Consider the following 21203-nt stretch of genomic DNA (forward strand, 5'->3'; position numbering starts at 1 on the left):
AACCACTGCTAGACAAATGTTCTGCACACCCTGAAGATCTGCAGCTGAGAAATGTTAGATTAGTGTTCTTTCCCCCTAATTGTACAAGTGAGCTTCAGCCATTAGATCTGGGCATCATCCATGCATTTAAATGGAAATATAGAAAAATGCTTGTTGAAAGCATTTTTCTATATTTCTGTGTTTATGCACGATAATGGCATGTACCAAAAACAAATGACCATATCAATCCTTGATGCCATGCATTATGTGGTCAAAGCATGGCTGCATGTTACTCCTGAAACCATATCCAACTGTTTCCGGAAGGGAGGAGTTACAATCAATAACTACAGGAGGAAGAAGAAGATATGTCAGAGCCCAACAACTGGTATGTGATGGATGAGTCTTCCTCATTTAAAGACTATGTTGATGTGATCACATCAATGGTACTGAGTGTAGAAGACATCCTTTCCAACCACCTCGGTGAAGAAGAGGAAGAAGTGGCTGAAGAAGACTGTCATCAAGAACCTACCATCCCTACTAGTAAAGAAGCAATGGAAGATATCTCTGTTTTGAGGCAGTATATTGCAAGTGCATCAGGAGATGATGGAGCATTTAATGCCTTATACACTGTGGAGAGGCAGGTGGAACTTATAAGAGTGCAGAAAAAGCAAAAATAATCAATAATTAAAGTAAGTAAATAAAGTATATTATGGCGTTGTTTACTATTAAGTAAATTAAGGAGTCATTCCCACAAAGTTCCGATGATGGTCAGATGATGACTGAAACGGTCCACACCCCGTTAACCCTTGTCCCAGTTTCCACATAAGGTTACCCTTCCCCTTCGTTTTCCCCCCTCTCCCTGCCCCCACAACAAAATAATATATATATATATATATATATATATATATTATTTATATATATATATTATTAATAGTAACCTGGGTTTCCTAACTTATTTCCCGCATGTAAAGCACCCCCCCCCCCTCCCCGTTTATAAACAACCTTCAGCAGGAACCTGGATTTAGAAGGCATCATTAAACCATAAACAAGGTATGTACAAAATTTTTCCACATTTTTTATTCCGCCATAATTGCCTTCTATACTCACCCATTATGCCCTAAAAAAATATATATACCCCTTTTTTGAATTATGTTAGCCAATGTATTAATATAAGGGACACTCTTAAACAAAAACAGGCTACAATAGCCATTAATTATATCAACAATTAAAGATTTTTTTAAATAGATAAATGTAAATAATTGTAAATTCATTTATTTTCAGTTATTAAATTTTGTAATCTAGTATGTAGAGTCACATCCTAGCAGTAAGTCATCTTTTAGCCTTTTTTAAAATGTTTTTTTACATTTCCTCCTATTTACACTTTTTTCCATCAGTTCCCTGGAAAGTGTAAAAATGGGGTTTTACTGTATATATATATATTGCAGTATTAAAAATACAACAAGAATGTTAGTATCAGCGAGTTAATAATGGATGAGCATTAAACAACTGCAGTGAAGTTCTTTTATGTAATGAGTATAATAATTTATAAATGTACAATTTCATATAATTTATAATGTTAAATATTCAGGGATGTGTTAAACGCTCTCAGATCTATTAATATCTATCCTTTATCACTACTAAGAAATGGTATACATGTTACTTTTTGACAATCCAACAAGAATAAATATAAAATTTCAAGAACGCATTGAACCAGTATTATATATAAATGTACGTAAATATCACGTGACAGTACAAACATTCAAATATAATAAAAGGAATGTTCACAAAAATTAAGAAAGCTAACTTAAACACTAATAATGAAATTTATTTTGTGATTGTCATGATATCCAACCACTCGATAACTCAATATCTAGCATGCACCCCAAGCTGTTCAACTACACAGGCTGGTACGATCAACCAGACAACAGAAAATTAAAGTATTTTGGCATGAGCAATATAATAAACTGCTACTGAGTGGCAGAATATTGTGTCAGTTGCTATATATACCGTATATGTCGGCGTAGAAGACAAGGCCTAAATTTGGCTATTTTTAGGTTTTAAGCATATGTTAGTTTATAAGACAACCCCTCCCCCTAATTTCTTCTTTCTTGTATTAATGCAACGTTAGGTATTGTTGTTATATCCGTTATTTTTATATCTGTGCATATCTGTTATTGTTTTGCATAGCATAGATTTAGTATTTAAGTGAATTACCCTAATTAAAAGTGATTAGCCCCAATTTTAATTAATTATCAATTTTGCATTTTCTTTAAATTTTAGGATTATTAAAATTGTTATTTAAAATCATGGAACAAAACCAGCAACAAAACAAAGAAAGTATGAAGCTCGATTTAAAGGTAATTGAAATGGCAAAGCAAACTAATAACTGTGCTGCAGCAAGAAAGTTTGACATAACCGAGAAGATGGTAAGAGAATGGAGGAAGAAAGAAGATATTTAAAAAAAAATTGCCGAAGAAAAAATGTACGATGAGAATGGGAATCACCTGATGGCCGCAACTGGAAAATCACATTGTCGAACAAAGGCAGAATGGTTATTTTGTTAGAAGAAATATGATTAGAGCATATGCACTAAAATGGTCAAGATTGAATCTGGATGAAAGCATAGAATTTCAAGCTACTTCAGGATGGTGTAATTGTTTTATGAATAGACAAAATCTGGTAATATGACAAAAAACAAAAATTGCTCAAAAACTACCAGCAGATCTTGACCACAAACTTACCAGTTTCCATAAATTTATTATTCAGTTGAGACAAGAACATAAATTTCTCTTGTCAAATATTGGAAATATGAATGAAACTCCTATGAGCTTTGATACAATAAGCAATAAACAATACAGTCTAAAGTTAGTAAGAGTGTGTTGGTACAGGTCATGAAAAAACAAGGCTTACGGTTGTGTTGTCATGTTTGGCTGATGGAACCAAGTTAAAACCAATGATCATCTTCAAACATAAAACTAAACCTAAGATAAAATTTCCTTCAGGTGTTTTTGTACATTTTCACGAAAAAGGATGGATGGACGAAAATGGTGTGAAATTATGGATAAATAATGTGTAGAACACGCGACCAGGCGGTATAATGAAGAAACGCAGTTTATTAGTATGGGATATGTTTCGTAATCATTTAACTGAGAATACTAAAAGTCTTCTGGAAAAAAATAACACAAAAATTGCTGTTATACCAGGTGTTTTAACTTCTATATTGCAACCACTAGATGTCTGCTTGAACAAACCATTTAAAGATCACATGCGAGAAGAGTGGAATAATTGGATGTTGACTGGTGAAAAATCATTTACAAACGGTGGATCTATGCACGCTGCATCACTTGATATGTTGCACAATTTTGTGATCAAAGCATGGAACAAAGTAGAGACTGTAATAAAATCATTTAAAAAGTGTGGTATCTCTAATCTTCTGGATGGTACAAAAGATGATCTGTTGTGGGGCACTGATGACGATGAAAACGAAATCAATTCACCAGATTCGAACTGGGATCCATGTGACGATCATTTATACGATGAATCTGAAGAACTATTTTCAACAGATGATGAAGAAAATTAACATGAAAATTGAGGTTAATAATTATTATTTGTTTTTTAATACTTACATCTATTGTAATATTTTAAATAAATTTATGTAACAAAAAATTAATCTGATTTGTTTATGAACACTGCCTATTTTCTTATATATTGATGTATTGTAACAACCTAAATGTTCATCCAAGAAATTAAGCTTCCCTTTTTATACTCGCTGCATAAGACAACCCATGATTTCAAAGAGTTTTCTGGTATTTGAGAGTCGTCTTATACGCTGACATATACGGTGTGTGTGTGTGTATATATAAAAATATATATCTTTAACATAGATATCTATAAGAATTAAGCTGTGAAAAGAATTTAAATGCATTTACAACTTCTGTAAAACTATAAAATGACAAAAAATAATTAGGTTATTTACTAGTATTAAGAAAAAAAGTTGTAGAAAATAAATGAAAATATTTTGCATAAGAATTATCATAAAGAAACACCAATATGGTTTAAAATTTCTTACACATAAATTTTAAACCATATTATACAGAAATAGGGATTTTATGTTTATATATTATGATTAAACATTGTATAACCCAAGTTTCAAAAATGTTTTAAACGGAAGGAAAGAAAGGGTGCAGCGGAGAGAGAAATGTAAAGGAGTAACACATATTTTAAGGACTCCTACCCACAAAAAAGCTTGTAAATTTATAGTACATTACTGTTGGTGAATCAAGATTTCTTTTTCATAATTTTTAAATTTTTGCATCTTTTTTTTTTTGTATGATCTAGAAACCTACTCTAGAGACCAAACATGAAATTTTTTCAAGCCACTGCAGACCTCCAGTAAGTGGATCAGTAGTTTCACACCAGGTAATAAAATCAAGGAGTAATTAAATATTATGCAATTACTCCTTTACTGTTGTAATAGGTGTGCTGCAACAATAAAAATATCTTTCTAGAAGAGGTATCACAAAACAACTTGTTATATTCCTTTGTGAAACTGCTTACCTAGCTTAGAAATATATCTGGACTATAAAGAAATTTATAATGGAACCAGGGATTGAGATCAGTTTACATATTTTTGGCAATGTATTTGCAATACATGACTGTAAAGATATGAGAAATAGCTGCTTAATCGTACAGAAATATTCCTCATTAAAGATATTACTACTAAACTGGCTGAAAATGATTGATGTGTTTTTTGATTTATGAAGAAATCACAATCAATTTCCAATGCAAAATCAAATTTAACCAATGCTTGATCTAAAACATAAAATGGACAATGAAATTATAGTTTAATACAAATGATAATGAGAGCATACAACAGAACATCTTTCGCAGCCAAAGCTACACAACCAGCTAAATATGTCATGATTCCATATTAATTATAAAGTCTGATGCAATTAGAACTGTACAGATTAAAAATATACCATACTAAAATATATTAACTAAAATATTCATAATTCATTTTCTAAACTTGGAATGTGTTCTTGAATAGACAGTCCCCTAAATATACATCACATATTATTACACAACACATCAATGAATTTGAAAATTTTTCAAAAAAAATAAAATAAAATAAAATAATGAAGTTTTGAACCTATACAATAAAAACTGAAGAGTTCAAAAGAGTTTCCACTTAACATTAAAATATTATTAAAAGAAAGAATTATAAATTTTTATAACTAAATAGGTAAATGAAGTTTGTCGTTTAAAACTTTCAAAGTTTTAAAAATAACTGAGAAATTATAAGAAACCCCCAAAATGAGATGCTTTAGTTTTGTATAAATTAAAACTATGGGCCACTAAACACAGTCTGTCTAGGGAGTCTATACATCAGATTTTTACTGGTACTTTTGACTAAATATTTATTATTATTTCTTTTAAATTAATATACAATAAAACTATTGTTCAATCACATTTATTTACAGTGTATCAAAAAAAGATTTGGTGATTACTGAAAACAGAGGCAATATTTATGCTTTGCAAAAAATAAAAATTTTGCATTGCAAACTATAGTTCTTTTGCAATTATGACTAATATATATATATTAGAGATTGGAATGGACTATTTAGAATTTATGCTGAATCAAATAAGACCATGAGGCGAATGTTATATCTTTTACACAGTTCAGTTTGCCTATTCTGTAAGAGGGGAAAAAAATACTGCTATCTCAGACAAACTAACTGTTGCTTTAGTTTTAAAGATCCAGAAAATGTTCCTTCCTTCAACTATCAGATAACAGAATGCTGTTTATTTTGAACCCCTCCCCCCACAAAAAAACTAACTACTTAACTGGCACTTAAAAACCTCTGTAAAAATATCATTAAAAGGCACAATTAAGTATTTCTGATCACATAACATTTACAGAAACTTTCCTTTATATATATATATTATAAAACAGAACAAAGTCCGAAGTCTCATTGGAATAACTGCTGCCAAAACAGTCTTATTAACATCAAGGTGCACATGAAAACAGCCACAACAGCTCTGCTTGGCTTGAGATTCAATCCGGTAAGCTAGAAAAGATAAAAATAATAAACATTATTTACACACTATTTCAATATATTCTTTTAATTCATAAACAGCAATTCTACATTTATTCAAATGAAAATATATGAATCCGGTGTTTTAAGGATACTTGTGACATAAGACTGAATGATATATGCATGTAACCACAAGAAAGGTATTTATTTAACCAAATATTTCGGTCTGGAAATAGCAGACCATCCTCAGTGGTATTACAAGAACAGTTTAAAAAAATACAAGCTAGAATGCTAACAACAGATTGTTAAAAATAGAACACGCCGCTTGATGTTATATCACTAAGTATGAAATAGTATGAAAAAGTATGAAAAAAATTAATGAGTAATCTTGATTAGACTTTCCCAGATTTTTGATATAGATATACAGTTATTACGATTCAGGTTGGGACGATGGAATGGAGCAAGGCCTCCACGCTTTCCTTGAACAAACGTTCGAACCTATAACGGGATCTATGTAAGAGGCGAGTCCTGGACCAAAAGATGCTGTGGTCAGTTTCAATCCTGTGTTGAGCCAATTCAGACTTTTCAAGTTTGTTGTGAAGAATGGAGGATTGATGTTCTTGGATTCTTTTTTCGAGAGAACATCCAGTCTGTCCAAAATAGGAGAGATCACAGTTGCACGGAATTTGATAAACTCCAGGAAGAGATAAAGTTGAGCGTTTGCCTTTAGGAGAAGGAAAATGAAAAGACAATTTGTTAATAGGTGAATACGTAGTTGTTAAATCATATTTCTTTAAAATTCTTGCGATAGGTTCTGAAATAATCTATTAATTATTATTATTAATAATAATCTCATCTATTTTCCCTCAACCATCTTTTTGGGTAAGATATATAGATGACATCTTTACTATTTGGCCTCACAGCAAAAACGCTTTACCTTCTTTTTTAAACAGTATTAATTCCTTGCATCATCACATAAAGTTTACTATGGAATTAGAAGAAAACAACCAGTTATCTTTTTTAGATGTTCTCCTCATCCGGTCACCTTCAAATATTCTTACAACTACAGTATACAGGAAACCAACATTCACAGGTCGTTATATTCGTAAAGAATCAGCCATCATCCATGTCAAAAAACAAGAATTATAAACTGCCTCATCAGAAGAGCCAAAACTAATTGTTCTACTTTTGATTATCTACAGAAAGAACTTTCTACTATCCAACAACACATGAAACTCAATGGCTTTTCTGAAAAAAATATTCAACATCTTCTCAATTCTTATAATCCTCCACAAAACAACAAAGTTTCAATCCGTCGTCTTATAATCATCCACAAAACAACAAAGTTTCAATACGTCGAGTGCCTATTCCTTATATCTCTGGTATTTCAGAACCTATCGCAAGAATTTTAAAGAAATATGATTTAACAACTACGTATTCACCTATTAACAAATTGTCTTCTCATTTTCCTTCTCCTAAAGACAAACGCTCAACTTTATCTCTTCCTGGAGTTTATCAAATTCCGTGCAACTGTGATCTCTCCTATTTTGGACAGACTGGACGTTCTCTCGAAAAAAGAATCCAAGAACATCAATCCTCCATTCTTCACAACAAACCTGAAAAGTCTGAATTGGCTCAACACGGGATTGAAACTGACCACAGCATCTTTTGGTCCAGGACTCGCCTCTTACATAGATCCCGTTATAGGTTCGAATGTTTGTTCAAGGAAAGCATGGAGGCCTTGCTCCATTCCGTCATCCCAACCTGAATCGTAATGACTGTAATCTATATCAAAAATCTGGGAAAGTCTAATCAAGATTACTCATTAATTTTTTTTTTTTCAATCATGTCTCTACTTCAAAATATTCCGTTTCATACTTAGTTCTTGTTCTAAACTGTTCTTGTAATACCACTGAGGATGGTTTGCTATTTCCAAACTGAAATATTTGGTTAAATAAATATCTTTCTTGTGGTTACGTGCATATATCATTCATATATGAATCCATTAGTCTATTATTAAGGTTTTTTATTTAAATGTCAATTTTAATTCCCCAAAAAAGTAAAGTGACAATTATTACTGATAAAAAAGCCTTATTTCCGAAAATTATCAGTTTATCTCACTCCTTGAATTATTTTTCTACTTGCATAGTTGAACCATAATCCAACAATCTATTCGTTTGGTGACAAACACCACTTTGGTCACAGAGACATCAATATATAAAAGGTAAAGGTTAACTTTCATTAGAAAATGAAGGTACTGTCAAAAGAAGTACATATGCTTGATATTTCTCACAGCTGCACATTCTCATCATCATCAAATTCCGGATATGTATCCTCAAAGGGTGTACAGGATATGATAGTACTACATGAAAAACTTACATCATTAGTAACTTCCTATCTACAATTTTCCTCAAATCAATCTTCAACCTGTCAATAATCCAACATTATCAGATCTTATATTTCTTTCTTATAAGGCACTTTTTTGCTGTATCAACCTATATATCTTATATCTTGGTCTTCCTCTGGGTTTTTTCCCTGCAAACCTGGCAGAGAACACTTGTTTTGCAATTCTTTCCTTTCGCTTTCTATTTAAGTGACCATACCACCTGAGATTAGCTCTGTTAATGCATTCCTGGATGCTGACAATATCAAGTTCTTTCCTAATATCCTCATTTTTAATATGATACTGCCACTGATTCATCTCTAATCCTGAGAAGGATTAGAGGCATAAACTTTCTCAGGACACTCGTATCTGTGGTCTATAGTCTTTGGGCAAGTGTTTTATTTCTAACCCAGCTCTTAGATCCATAAGTTAAAATTGGCTTGAACATTGTCCTGTATACAGCTAATTTAGTGTTTTCACTAATTTCTCTCTTATTCCATATGTATTTATTTAGTTGACTTCCTAGCATACCAGCTTTTTTGATTCTGTTGTCTATTTCCATATTTAATTTACCAGTGCCAGCAAAGGTTGGTCGATTGGTAGAGTCCTGCTACTAATTGCCCAGCAAAAAGTTAAGCAAGTTTGACCATGATTAGTAGTTGGAAGGAGTTTAATCGTTCAATGTTGTTGGCACACTCTCCCTCGATGAGTCTTTGGACTCCCTGGAGGTGTAATATAATAATAATAATTTTCACTAAAAATCATGCCTTAAATAGCTGAAATGTTTTACTTGTTCTATAGGTTCTCCATTTACAATGCACTTGATATTTTCAATGCTTCTACCTATTTTCATTGTCTTTGTCTTGTTATTGCTGATTTCATACCATATCTATTACAAAGGTTATTCAATTTAGACAGGGAATCTTGCAGACTTGAAATGAATTTATTTAGAAGTATAACATCACCTGCATAAAGTAAAGAGCTGAGATTAACATCTCCAATTCTGATATCAGGTTTAATATCACTTTTCTTCATTATGTGATGCATATAGATAATGAATAACAGAGGGGATAATTTACATCCTTGTCTGACACCAGATTTAGCATAAAACCATCTTCCTGTAATTCCTTCAATTCTAACTGCTGACTTACAACTCAAATGAAGACTAAGTATGGCTTGATATAATGCTCCATTGACACCATATAACTGTAGCATTTTGAATAGCTTTTCTCTTGGCAGCTTGTCATATGCCTTTTCCAGATCTACAAAACTTAAATACAGATCTTTGTTATATTCCCATGATTTCTCAACTATTTGTCATAAAGTGAAAATCTGACCCTGACAGTCTCTATTTTACCTGAATCTAGCTTGTTCTTCGCCAAGCTTCCCTTCCACAATCCTTCTCAACTATTTCTCAAGTATACTTGCATACATCTTACCAGGAACACTCAGTAGAGAAATACCTCTGTAATTCTCACATTCAGTTTTATTTCCCTTTTTATATATGGGTACTAGGAGAGCTCTACTCCAATCATCTGGAATTTGTTCTTCTGTCCAGGCCTTCTGAACTATGCAGCCACTGTAAGACTTTCACACCTCCATACTTGAGCATTTTTGGTTGAATATCATCTACTCCAGCTGCCTTTCCACATCTCATGGCGTTTTGATGCTATTTAATGCCATTTTGATGGCGTTTTCTACTTCTAGGGAATAAGGTGGATGTCGAACAATTCATAGTGCAGATCCCTTAATTTTCCCATTGCCAAAACACTTTTATGGATAGATGCATTGTCCTGATGAAAGATGATGTTTTTCTTCTGCAAACTGGGTCTTTTCTCACAAATTTTTTCATCTAGTCTGGTTAAAAGATCGGAATAATATTCCCAGGTTATTGTTTTACCCATTTCAAGATAATTAATAAACAAAATGCCTTTAGCATCCCAAAACACTGATGCCATGACCTTTCTTGCTGATGGAACCGACTGTCTTCTTTAGCACTGAACAACCAGCTTCTGTTCACTGTTTTGACTGCTGTTTGGATTCTGTTGGGTAATGGTGAATCTAAGTCTCATCCATAGTAATAAATCGACACACAAAATCAGTTTTATTCTTGTTAAAATGCTCCAAGCACTGTTCAGAGATTTTCATGTGAGTGCGTTTTTGATCTGTTGTGAGCAAGCACGGCACCCATCTTGCACAAACTTTTTCATATGAAATTCTTCCTGAAAAATATATCCTACATGTTCTTTTGAAATGCCCATAGTCTCAGCAATTTCACGCGCTTTGACTTGTCGGTCATTCAATATCATATCATGTATTTGATCAATGATTTCTGGTTGTTACACTTTTTGGATGTCCTTCATGTGGATCATCTTCAAGGCTGGTACAACCATGTTTAAACTCGGCAGTCCATTTCTTAATTATCGAAAACAGAAGAGTAGCCATAAACTTTTATGAACTTCGAATGAATTTCTTTTGGCATTAAATCTTCTTTTACAAAGAATTTTATAACCTCAAGATACTCAATTTTATCCATTTCAAGGGATACAGACAACACTTTTGGTTCAGAAAGCTGTATAAAACAAACTACAGGTAACCCTCATATAACACGGTACTTATACAATGCGGTTTCGATATAACGTGGTCTACAAATTGTAGTAACCCCCTGTTCAACGCAGTACTTATACAACGCGGTTTGTTTCGATACAATACAGTTTACAAATTGTAGTAATCCTTTATCTTTTTATATATTTTTCACTGTGCGACTTAAAAATCCAATTTTATCTTTGTTAAATTTGTGTCTGCCCATATCCTGCATGTAGTTATAAGTAGCGAATTTATATTAGGAGAAATACCCTTTAGCACACACGTTTACATTTGTGTGTGTGTGTGTGTGTGTCATCAATTGTTTACTGTATAAAGTGTTTATTGTTGTGCATGTAGTTATAAATAGCAAATTTATATTAGGGGAAATACCTTTTAGAATGCATGTATGTCAATTTTCTACAGCATAAAGTATCTATTGTTGATAATTGTCTTCGTTTTCAGTCAGGAAAGCACATTAAAAATAATAAGTGTGTTAATTTCAAGCTCAGCACTTTATTTTCTGGTGAGTTACATACAATATGTAATGCTTTTTATGTAAATAATTTATTTTTATAGTAATAGCCACTAAAACTGCAACAAAAGGGAAAAAAAACAACATTGAAAAAAAAAATTCAAATCTTGGGTCGATTGAAAAATGGAGAAAAACCAGGAGTTGTTGCAAGGACTTTGAATTTAAATGAATCAACAATTCGAGCAATCAAACAAAATGAACATAAAATCCAAGAAAGTATTACTGTTGGGCTAATCAATGTTAAGTGCAAAGCACGTTGCTCGTATACATGATATTCTAATGAAAAAAATGGAGAAATCGCTAATAATTTGGATAGAAGATTGCACTCAAAAGAACATTCCTTTGGATGAAAATCTTATTAAACAAAAAGCTCTCAAAGTTTATAAACATTTAAAAGAACCTGATCAAGATTCTTCAGAAGAAAGCTCTCAGCATGGATTTTGTGCCAGTAAGGGTTGGTTCGAAAACTTTAAAAAGCGATTTTCTTTGCATAATCTTAAAATCCAGGGAGAATCAGCATCAGTAGATGTAGAAGCTTCCTGGAAATACCCAGGAGAACTTTTAACAATCATTGAAGAAGGTGGTTATAGTGCAGACCAGGTGTTCAATGAGGATGAATCCACATTGAACACCTGGTCACATTGAAAAAACATTGAACATCGAAAAATTGCAGCATAGTGGTAAGCAAGGTCTTATTACTGAAGTCAAGGACTTATGACTTCTTGATAACTAAACCAGCTGAAGTAAGCAATGAGAATTATAAAAAAAAACGACCATTTTTTTTTATAATTCTTTTTATGAAACATTTATGCATTATGTACAATGAAGTTTACATACAATTTGTAATTTTTATAAGTTTATACTATGTATTTGTTTAATAGTTTATATTATGTTTTCTTAACTTACATGAATTACCTGAATTAAATAAAAATAGTTTTTTTTTTTGCTGGATATGTCATTTTTATTTAAACAGGGTGTCCCAAAATTCACGCAAGAAGTAATTTTGATAGAAAACACAAGTTTTAAATTAAAAATTGTAATTTCTTATTGATTCATAAAGTATACAGTATAGGGTTATGCATGGAATAGCATATCAGGTAAATGGCCTCCATAGCTTTGCTGGCACATATGCACTCTTTTGTCGAAATTTTCCATGACCGTTTTGCATAAATGTGGCTGAATTTCGTTGATACAGCGCTCAATTTCCTCCTTCAAGGCGTGAGTGGTTGTGGGCTTGTTGGCATAAACCTTAGACTTCAAAAAACCCCAAAGAAAAAAGTCCAATGGTGTTAAGTCACATGATCTGGGCGGCCAATTCTGATCACCAAAACAGGAAATTACACGACCAGGAAATGACTCAATGCAGTAATTGAATTGTTTCTCGGGCTGCATGGCATGTGGCACAGTCTTGTTGAAACCACATGTCGTCCACATCCATATCTTGCAATTTAGGCACAAAAAAAAACTGGATTATCATGTCGCGATAATGAGCACCATTAACTGTTATTGCCTTACCAGCCGCATTTTCGAAGAAGAATGGACCGATGATGCCTCCAGCCCAAAATCCGCACCAAACAGTGACACGTTGTGGATGCATTTGTTTCTCAACAATCACTCGTGGATTTTTTGAACCCCAAATGCGACAATTTTGTCGATTAACGAAGCCATCAAGATAAAAATGAGCCTCATCGCTGAAGATGATTTTGTTTGAAAAATAAGCATCCACTTGTTGTTGTTCCATAATCCATTCAATGAACTCTCTTCGCTGTGTGTGGTCAGTAGGGTTCAGTTCTTGAGTCAATTGAACTTTGTAAGCATAAAGATGCAAATCATTTGTGAGAATATGCTGTAGAGAGCTTCTCGAAATGCCCAATTCAAGACCACGGTGATGTTCCTTGACTCTCAGCAACACTCTCACGAACTGCTTCGATGTTTTCTGTTGAACGACTTGTTGAAGGCCAGAGTGTATAAGATCACTAATTGATCCAGTTTCCTTGAATTTTTTAATTGATCTTTTCACAGTTGATGAAGTTAAATCACTATTCTGACCATATTTTGTACAAAAATTGCAAACTGTAGCTGCCAAACCTTCATTATTTTTAAAATATTGCTCAACAATGAAAATGCGTTGTTCTTTCGTGTAGCGCGCCATTTTTAACTGTCTGAAAAAAAAGACAGCTGTCATGCTGTCTTTTTTTTCTCGTTGGCAACACTTTACCGCACAAATGGCGCTAAATTTAAATCTTGCATGAATTTTGGGACACCCTATATAATTAAAAAAAAAAAAAAAAAAAAAAAACAATTTCAGAACTGGGTCTTGCACAATGCAATTTATATAATGCGGCATTTCTATGGAACCTAACATCCACGTTATATGAGGGTTGCCTGTACTTGATAGAATGACTTGCAATTTCACATGGATGCATATGACAGATGTACCAACTTAGAAAAAAAAATCTTGCCTATAGTGTTGCCATCTATGGGTTGAGGCAAGGAACTTTTCAGACCACCCTTGTACTTAATCTTGATTGCATGCCTGTTGAGTGTTTTTTACTACTGTGCTATCACTGATTGTTTCGTTTAGCAATTTTTTCAAAGTAATTACTCCATACATCAAGGATATCATTTTTACCGGTTGTCACTTTTATCATCTCTAAATCCTTTTACAGCACTCTTTCCTCCATTTCTGATCTTTTTCAACAGCCTCCAGAACATTTTCCCATGACTTTTGTTTAGCTAGTTTTTCACAATATTTAGCTTTCTTACATTTGTCTCTGTATTTTCTAAGAACACTAGCTGACTTATTTGCCAGGAACTTTTGATATGCTTTCTTCTTTTCCTTCACTGCCTCTAACTTTCTGTGTCTACCAACCAAATTGTATTCTTACTGGCTTAAACTAAAATATAAAATGATGGGGAAAAAAGATGGCTACACATTCTACATAACATTAATAAACATCACTTTTTTCTTAATGTTGCTCTAAAAGACCTTTATGTAGATTTATTCTATAACTAAACAAATGTTTACTTTCATTGTTAAAAAAACCAGAGTCAATGAGAATCAAGTAAACCTTCATTTTCCACTTATCAAAACATACAATACTGATTATGAAGTACTGCAAACATTGTTCAAACATGCTTCTATGAAAAAAAATACAGCCTAGTGGAATTCAGATTTGTTTTCCTCACAAATTTTCTTCAATGGCAAGCAATCAGAAAAAGTGCACATGACAAGACCATGGAAACCCATACTAATTTCAATTTTCCCTTCCCACCAACAAAACACTGAAAGGTGTATTTGTTTTTGATTTGTGTTATTAACAGTGCTTAAGAAATATCAGAAATGTTTCTTAAAAGAAAGATTACAGTTCTTTGCTCTTTCAACATCTTTAAAAATGGCAAGAGTTTAAAATTTTGTCTTCTTTAAATAAATGCTTATTTTACACAATAAACATTTATTTAAAATTCAAAAATATTTATTGATGGATGAAAACACATTATATAAAATGATGGGAAAAAAAGATGGCTGCACATTCTACATAACATTAATAAACTTCACTTTTTTCTTAATGTTGCTCTAAAAGACCTTTACGTAGATTTATTCTATAACTTAACAAATGTTTACTTACAAAGAAATTACTAAACATTTCTTTAAAAAAATGTTAGAAATCAACCACATGCTTCTTAAAAGATGAATAAGATAACCTTAGGAGTTAACCTTATTTTCAGGACCTCTGGAATTTATCCGACATCAAAACTTTAGATCTTGCCCACTACCCTCTTTACCATAGCAAATCACAAATTACATCAACATAGTAACACCAAGTGGAAGGACAAAGGGAGGTTGTGATATTACAGAATAGTCAGCCTTCAAAGTTTCCCACAAAACAAAGAGATCACTGCAGAGACAATTAAATTTGGCCATTTTAATAGCAAAAAAAAAAAAAAAAGAGTCCAAATTATGAGCCTCAAAATATCACAGCATATACCATACCGTCTCTTAAACTCATTCACACTGGATGCACTCGCTACTTCAAAAGGCAAATTGTTTCAATCACTCGTTGATCTGAGAGAAAAAAAAAATTAGCTCTCATCCCTTTCTTAACCACACACAAAATTAACTTCCACCTTCCATATAATGAAAAATTTCACCAGTTGATAACCTCATCATCATCATCAAATTCCTGCCATGTACCCTCAAGGAGTGTACAGGATATGATAGTACCACATGAAAAACTTACATCACTACTATCTATCCATCTACAATTTCCCTCCAAATCAATCTGTTATCTCTCAAGACACCAACATTATCAGATCTTATATTTCTATCGTCTAAGGCACTTTGTACCATATCAATCCACCTATATCTTGGTCTTCCTCTGGATTGTTTTCCTGCCAACCTGGCACAAAACACTTGTTTTGCTAATCTTTCCTCACCCATTCTGTTTAAGTGACCACACCACTTGAGATTAGCTCTGCTAACGCATTCTGGATGCTGACAATGTAGAGATCTTTCCTAACTGCCTCGTTTTTAATATAATATTGCCATTGATGCCATCTGTTCACGCCTCTAATCTTTCTCAGGACTCTCATATCTGCGGTCTCTAGTCTTTGGTCAAGTGTTTTACTTCTGACCCAGCTCTCAGATCCATAAGTTAAAACTGGTTTGAACAGTGTCTTGTTCAAACCAGTATTCAGCTAATTTAGTGTTCCGACTAATTTCTCTCTTATTCCATAAGAATTTATTCAATTGACTTCCTACTATACCAGCTTTGTTGATTCTGTTGTCTATTTCCATATTTAATTTACCATCTGCACTAAAAATCATGCCTAAGTAGCTCAAATGTTTTACTTGTTCCACAAGTTCTCTGTTCACAACGCAGCTGACATTTTCAACGATTCTGCCTATTTTCATTGCCTTTGTCTTTTTGTTGCATAGATATTGAACCTTCCTACCATATCAATTACTACAGTCATTCAATTTAGTCAGGGAATCTTACAGACTTGAAGCAGATTTATTTAGAAGTATAACATTGTCCGAATAAAACAAAAAGGTGACATTTACATCTCCAATTTTGATATCATGTTTAATACCATTTTCCTTCATAATGTGATCCATATAGATAACGAATAACAGAGGGGTTAATGTACATCCTTGTCTCACACCAGATTTAACATTAAACCATCTTCCTGTAATTCCTTCAATTCTAGCTGCTGACTTAAAACTCAAATAAAGACAACTCAAATATTGCTAATATAATGCCCCATTAACACCATATAACTGTAGCATTTTGAATATTTTCTCTCTTGGCACCTTGTCATATGCCTTTTCCAGATCGACAAAAACTTGAATACAGATCTTAGTTATATTCCCATGATTTCTCAACTATTTGTCATAAAGTGAAGATCTGATCCTGACAGCCTCTATTTGGCCTGAATCCAGCTTGTTCTTCACCAAGCTTTTCTTCAACAATTCTGCCCAACCGTTTCTCAAGAATACTTGCATAAATCTTACCAAGGAGAATAATTCTGTAATTCTCACATTCAGTTTTATTTCCCCTTTTTATATGGGTACTATGAGAACTCTACTTCAATCATATCGAATTCGTCCCTCTATCCAGGCTTTCTATACTATGTAGTGCAGCCACTGTAAGACTTTTATACCACCATACTTCAGCATTTCTGGTTGAATATCATCTACTCCTGCTGCCTTTCCACATTTCAAGCCTTTGATGGATTGATGTGAGAATTACAGAGGTATTTCCCTACTGAGTGTTCCTGGTAAGATATATGCAAGTATACACTTGAGAAACAGTTGAGAAGAAAAGCTTGGTGAAGAACACGCTGGATTCAGGTCAAATAGAGGCTGTCAGGATCAGAGCTTCACTTTACAACAAATAGTGGAGAAATCATAGGAATATAACAAAGATCTCTATTTGAGTTTTGTAGATCTGGAAAAGTCATATGATAAGGCGCCAAGAGAGAAGCTATTCAATATGCTACAGTTATATGTGTCAATGGGGCATTATATCAAGCAATACTTAGTCTTTATTTGAGTTGTAAGTTAGCAGTTAGAATTGATGGAAGTATAGGAAGATGGTTTAATGTTAAATCTGGTATGAGACAAGGATGTACATTATCCCTTCTGTTATTCATTATCTATATGGATCACATTATGAAGGAAAGTGGTATTAAACATGATATCAAAATTGTAAATGTTAATGTCAGCTATTTGCTTTATGCGGACGATGTTATACTTATCAATAAATCTGCTACGAGTCTGCAAGATTCCTCGACTAAATTGAATAACTGTTGTAATAGATATGGTATGAAGGTCAGCAATAAAAAGACAACGACAATGAAAATAGGCAGAATCGTTGAAAATGTCAACTGCATTGTAAACGGAGAACCTGTGGAACAAGTAAAACATTTCACCTACTTAGGCACAATTTTTAGTGAAGATGGTAAATTAAATATGGAAATAGACACAGAATCAATAAAGCTGGTATAGTAGGAAATCAACAATAAATTCATATGGAATAAGAGAGAAATTAGTCAGAACACTAAATTAGCTGTATACAAGACAGTGTTCAAACCAGTTTTAACTTATGGATCTGAGAGCTGGGTCATTAGTAAAACACTTGACCAAAGACTAGAGACCACAGATGTGAGAATCCTGAGAAAGATTAGAGGCGTGAACAGATGGCATCAATGGCAATATCATATTAAAAACGAGGATATTAAAAAAGAACTTGACATTGTCAGCATCCAGGAATGCATTAGCAGAGCTAATCTCAGGTGGTATGGTCATTTAAACAGAATGGGCAAGGAAAGATTGGCAAAACAAGTGTTCTCTGTCAGGTTGGCAGGAAAACGACCCAGAAGAAGACCAAGATATAGGTGGAATGATATGGTACAAAGTGCCTTAGACGACAGAAATGTAAGATCAGATAATACTGGAGTCTTGACAAGTAACAGACTCATCTGGAGGAAAATTGTAGATAGAAAGTTAGTAATGATGTAAATTTTTCATGTAGTACTATCATATCCTGTACACCCCTTGAGGGTACATCGCAGGAATTTGATGATGATGATGATACTATGGCTACTCCTTCTTTTCCTTGATTGTCATTGCCTAAATATAACATTTTGTAATATTTAGGCAATGACAATCAATGAAAAGAAGGAGTAGCCTAAATATTACAAAATGTTATATTTAGGCAATGACAATCAAGGAAAAGAAGGAGTAGCCTAAATATAACATTTTGTATTTATTGCTCACAAAGATCTCACCAGTTTTTGTTTTTTTTTGTTTCAGTCACCCCTATTATGTCAATCTGGTACTTATCGAATTCCTCAGCTAGCTCCATTTCCTTGCCATTCAGTCTTCTTATATTGATAGTACTGATCTTCAACTCGGGTGATGTTGAGTTGGGGGGCGTGTTTTCAGATTTGCTCCAGTAGCTGACTTTTTGCTGTTCACCCTGGTTCCCGAAAAAACGAGAGGGGGGGGGGGGCTTGTTTAACCGAACACCGGAACGAAATTTTGTCATGTTGTATCATCATTTTGTATTTTGGTTTAAGCCAAGAAGAATACGATTTGGTCAGCTAAATCCCAAATTGCCAGCCCATCCTCATTCGTTCAGTATCCAGGTAGATACCCAACAGGGTGCACCATGAGAAGGTGAGGATTCGACATTAGATTAGAAGCTCTGGTCGGTTATCCGCATTCCTTTAAAGGCTATGTGGAGGTCTCCTCTCAGTTATACAGCTTTGACCCTTAAGCACCCCTTAAGATAACCTATGACACTCTTTCAGAACTATTTTTTCTGGTATATAACCACAAATAAAGAAGTCAAATAGAAACCATTCATCATAAGATTACAAGGATAGATTGAGAGTGTGTGAACTACAGACACTAATAAATAGGAGGAAGATGAATGATAGGACACAAGTCTATAAACTTCTGAAAGAGTCTCATTGCATATGCTTCTGTGGGGACAGGACAATTTTAGAACTATTTTTTCCAGTATAAAACCATAAAGAAAGAAGTCAAATAAAAACTATGATTTTATTTCGACTAGTTTTGTGAAATACTTTCACTTCATCAGGAAATAACATGAATAAACTAAAAACTAGAAAGCAAGTTATAACAATTAACATTTTTAGCAAAAAATATTTGAAAATGTTTAAACAATGGAAAGTGTGTATCCACTATTATGCTGGCTGCTGGTTTGTGAGTTGCTGTACTATATTATTGGTAAATATAAGTATATCATGATGGATTAAGGAATACCAGATTTGATGTAAAATCATCCCTTGTTTTTTGTTACACTGTAGGGGATGCTTCATTTCAGCTGATTCTTTGAACGCTCTTGTGTAAAAATGGTAATCAGTGTGGGGCATTTCAGTTTGTTGCCATTCTGCTTGGTATTTTGTTTTTGTTGTATGTGCTGCCAGTCTGTCCTATGTAGCGTAGACCACAATTGCAAATGATCTTGTAGACACCTGTTTCTTGAGTGGCAGATGTGGAGGTTTAGGAGGTTTCAGATGTTCTGAGATTTTGTTGATGGGTAGAAAGTGACGTTTAAGTTTTTTGGCAAAACAATCCTGATACTTTATCTGTGCTTGATTGTATGTACAGAAGAATCACTGCTCCTTTGTATTTCTGTTTTTTTTTTTTTTTTTTTTTTTTGTTCTTCTTATTGTTACTTATGATTTTTACTTACAAAAGTGAATAATTTGAAAAACTAAGAATCAAACAAAAACTATTCTGCAATAGGTTAACATTTTGTAAAGACAATGGCATCATTTTTCATTTTTTAAGACTGTGCTGGCAGTTTGCTACTAAACTTGCATTAAGAATTTATCAATTAAAGACCATATAGCACACACAACGTTTGAGTTTTCAAAAATTGACAACCAGTCATATATGCTTTCCACAGAAATATCTTCTTTCTTTCCCTGCAAACATCTGAAATTGTTTGAAAAAACTTTTCTAAGAGAAATCAGAATGCATTAGTACAAAAAGCAAAGAAAGAATGAAGAAGCTTTAAAACCTTATTAAAGAAAGAAACAATCACAATAACAGATTGCTACTCAATAAAATAGTTTTTAACAGTTCTCCAAAAAAGTTATCTGATCCTGAAATGAACATAGTTTCCTGTGGTTTCAATTTTGAGATCTCGGCCAGTAAGATTCAAAAATTAAATATTATGGCAAATGTGGAAAAAAGGCCTCTAAAGAATTCCAAGAGATGCTGCAGATTTTCTTTGAATTCAAACAGTCTCTGTACTTTTACAAATAATATCCCCCCAAAAATATAGAATTAAAGGCTTTAAAATACATTTAAAAGGACAAAACCATTGTATTATTGAAAGCCAATAAAGATAACTGTAAGTCTACATAGAAAAAATGAAAACATTTATGAAAAGTTGGAACACGATCCCACAGAATATTTCCATAATAAAACCAATAACTTAATTAAAAAAATAATAAAAAAAACTGAACTGGTCTGGGGAAAAAAAATGCCTTGAACATCCTCTATATAGCCTCTTGTTTCAAGAATATATGGAGCCCTAAACTATATAAAAAAGACTTGCCATTAAGGCCAATTAAAACCATTCGGTAGGTTTGCTAGATGCAAACTTACCAAAACCTTATATCAGGCAAACATGCTCTTATATAA

At 33.1% G+C, this 21203-nt stretch overlaps 1 protein-coding gene across 1 annotated transcript in view; it reads right to left on the reverse strand.

The window, feature by feature from the left end:
* Nucleotides 1–5271: 5271 nt before the first annotated feature.
* Nucleotides 5272–21203, reverse strand: part of cold (coiled) — a 46697-nt gene continuing 30765 nt past the window's right edge. The window contains exon 4 of the mRNA XM_090408404.1: nucleotides 5272–6047. Coding sequence (XP_090264530.1) covers nucleotides 5949–6047 — 99 coding nt within the window. The 3' untranslated portion in view covers nucleotides 5272–5948. The remainder of the gene's footprint in view (nucleotides 6048–21203) is intronic.

Source organism: Typopeltis vanoorti, chromosome 2, assembly GCF_054136105.1.
Source record: "Typopeltis vanoorti isolate ZY-2024b chromosome 2, IOZ_Tvanoo_1.0, whole genome shotgun sequence".
NCBI lineage: Eukaryota > Metazoa > Arthropoda > Arachnida > Uropygi > Thelyphonidae > Typopeltis > Typopeltis vanoorti.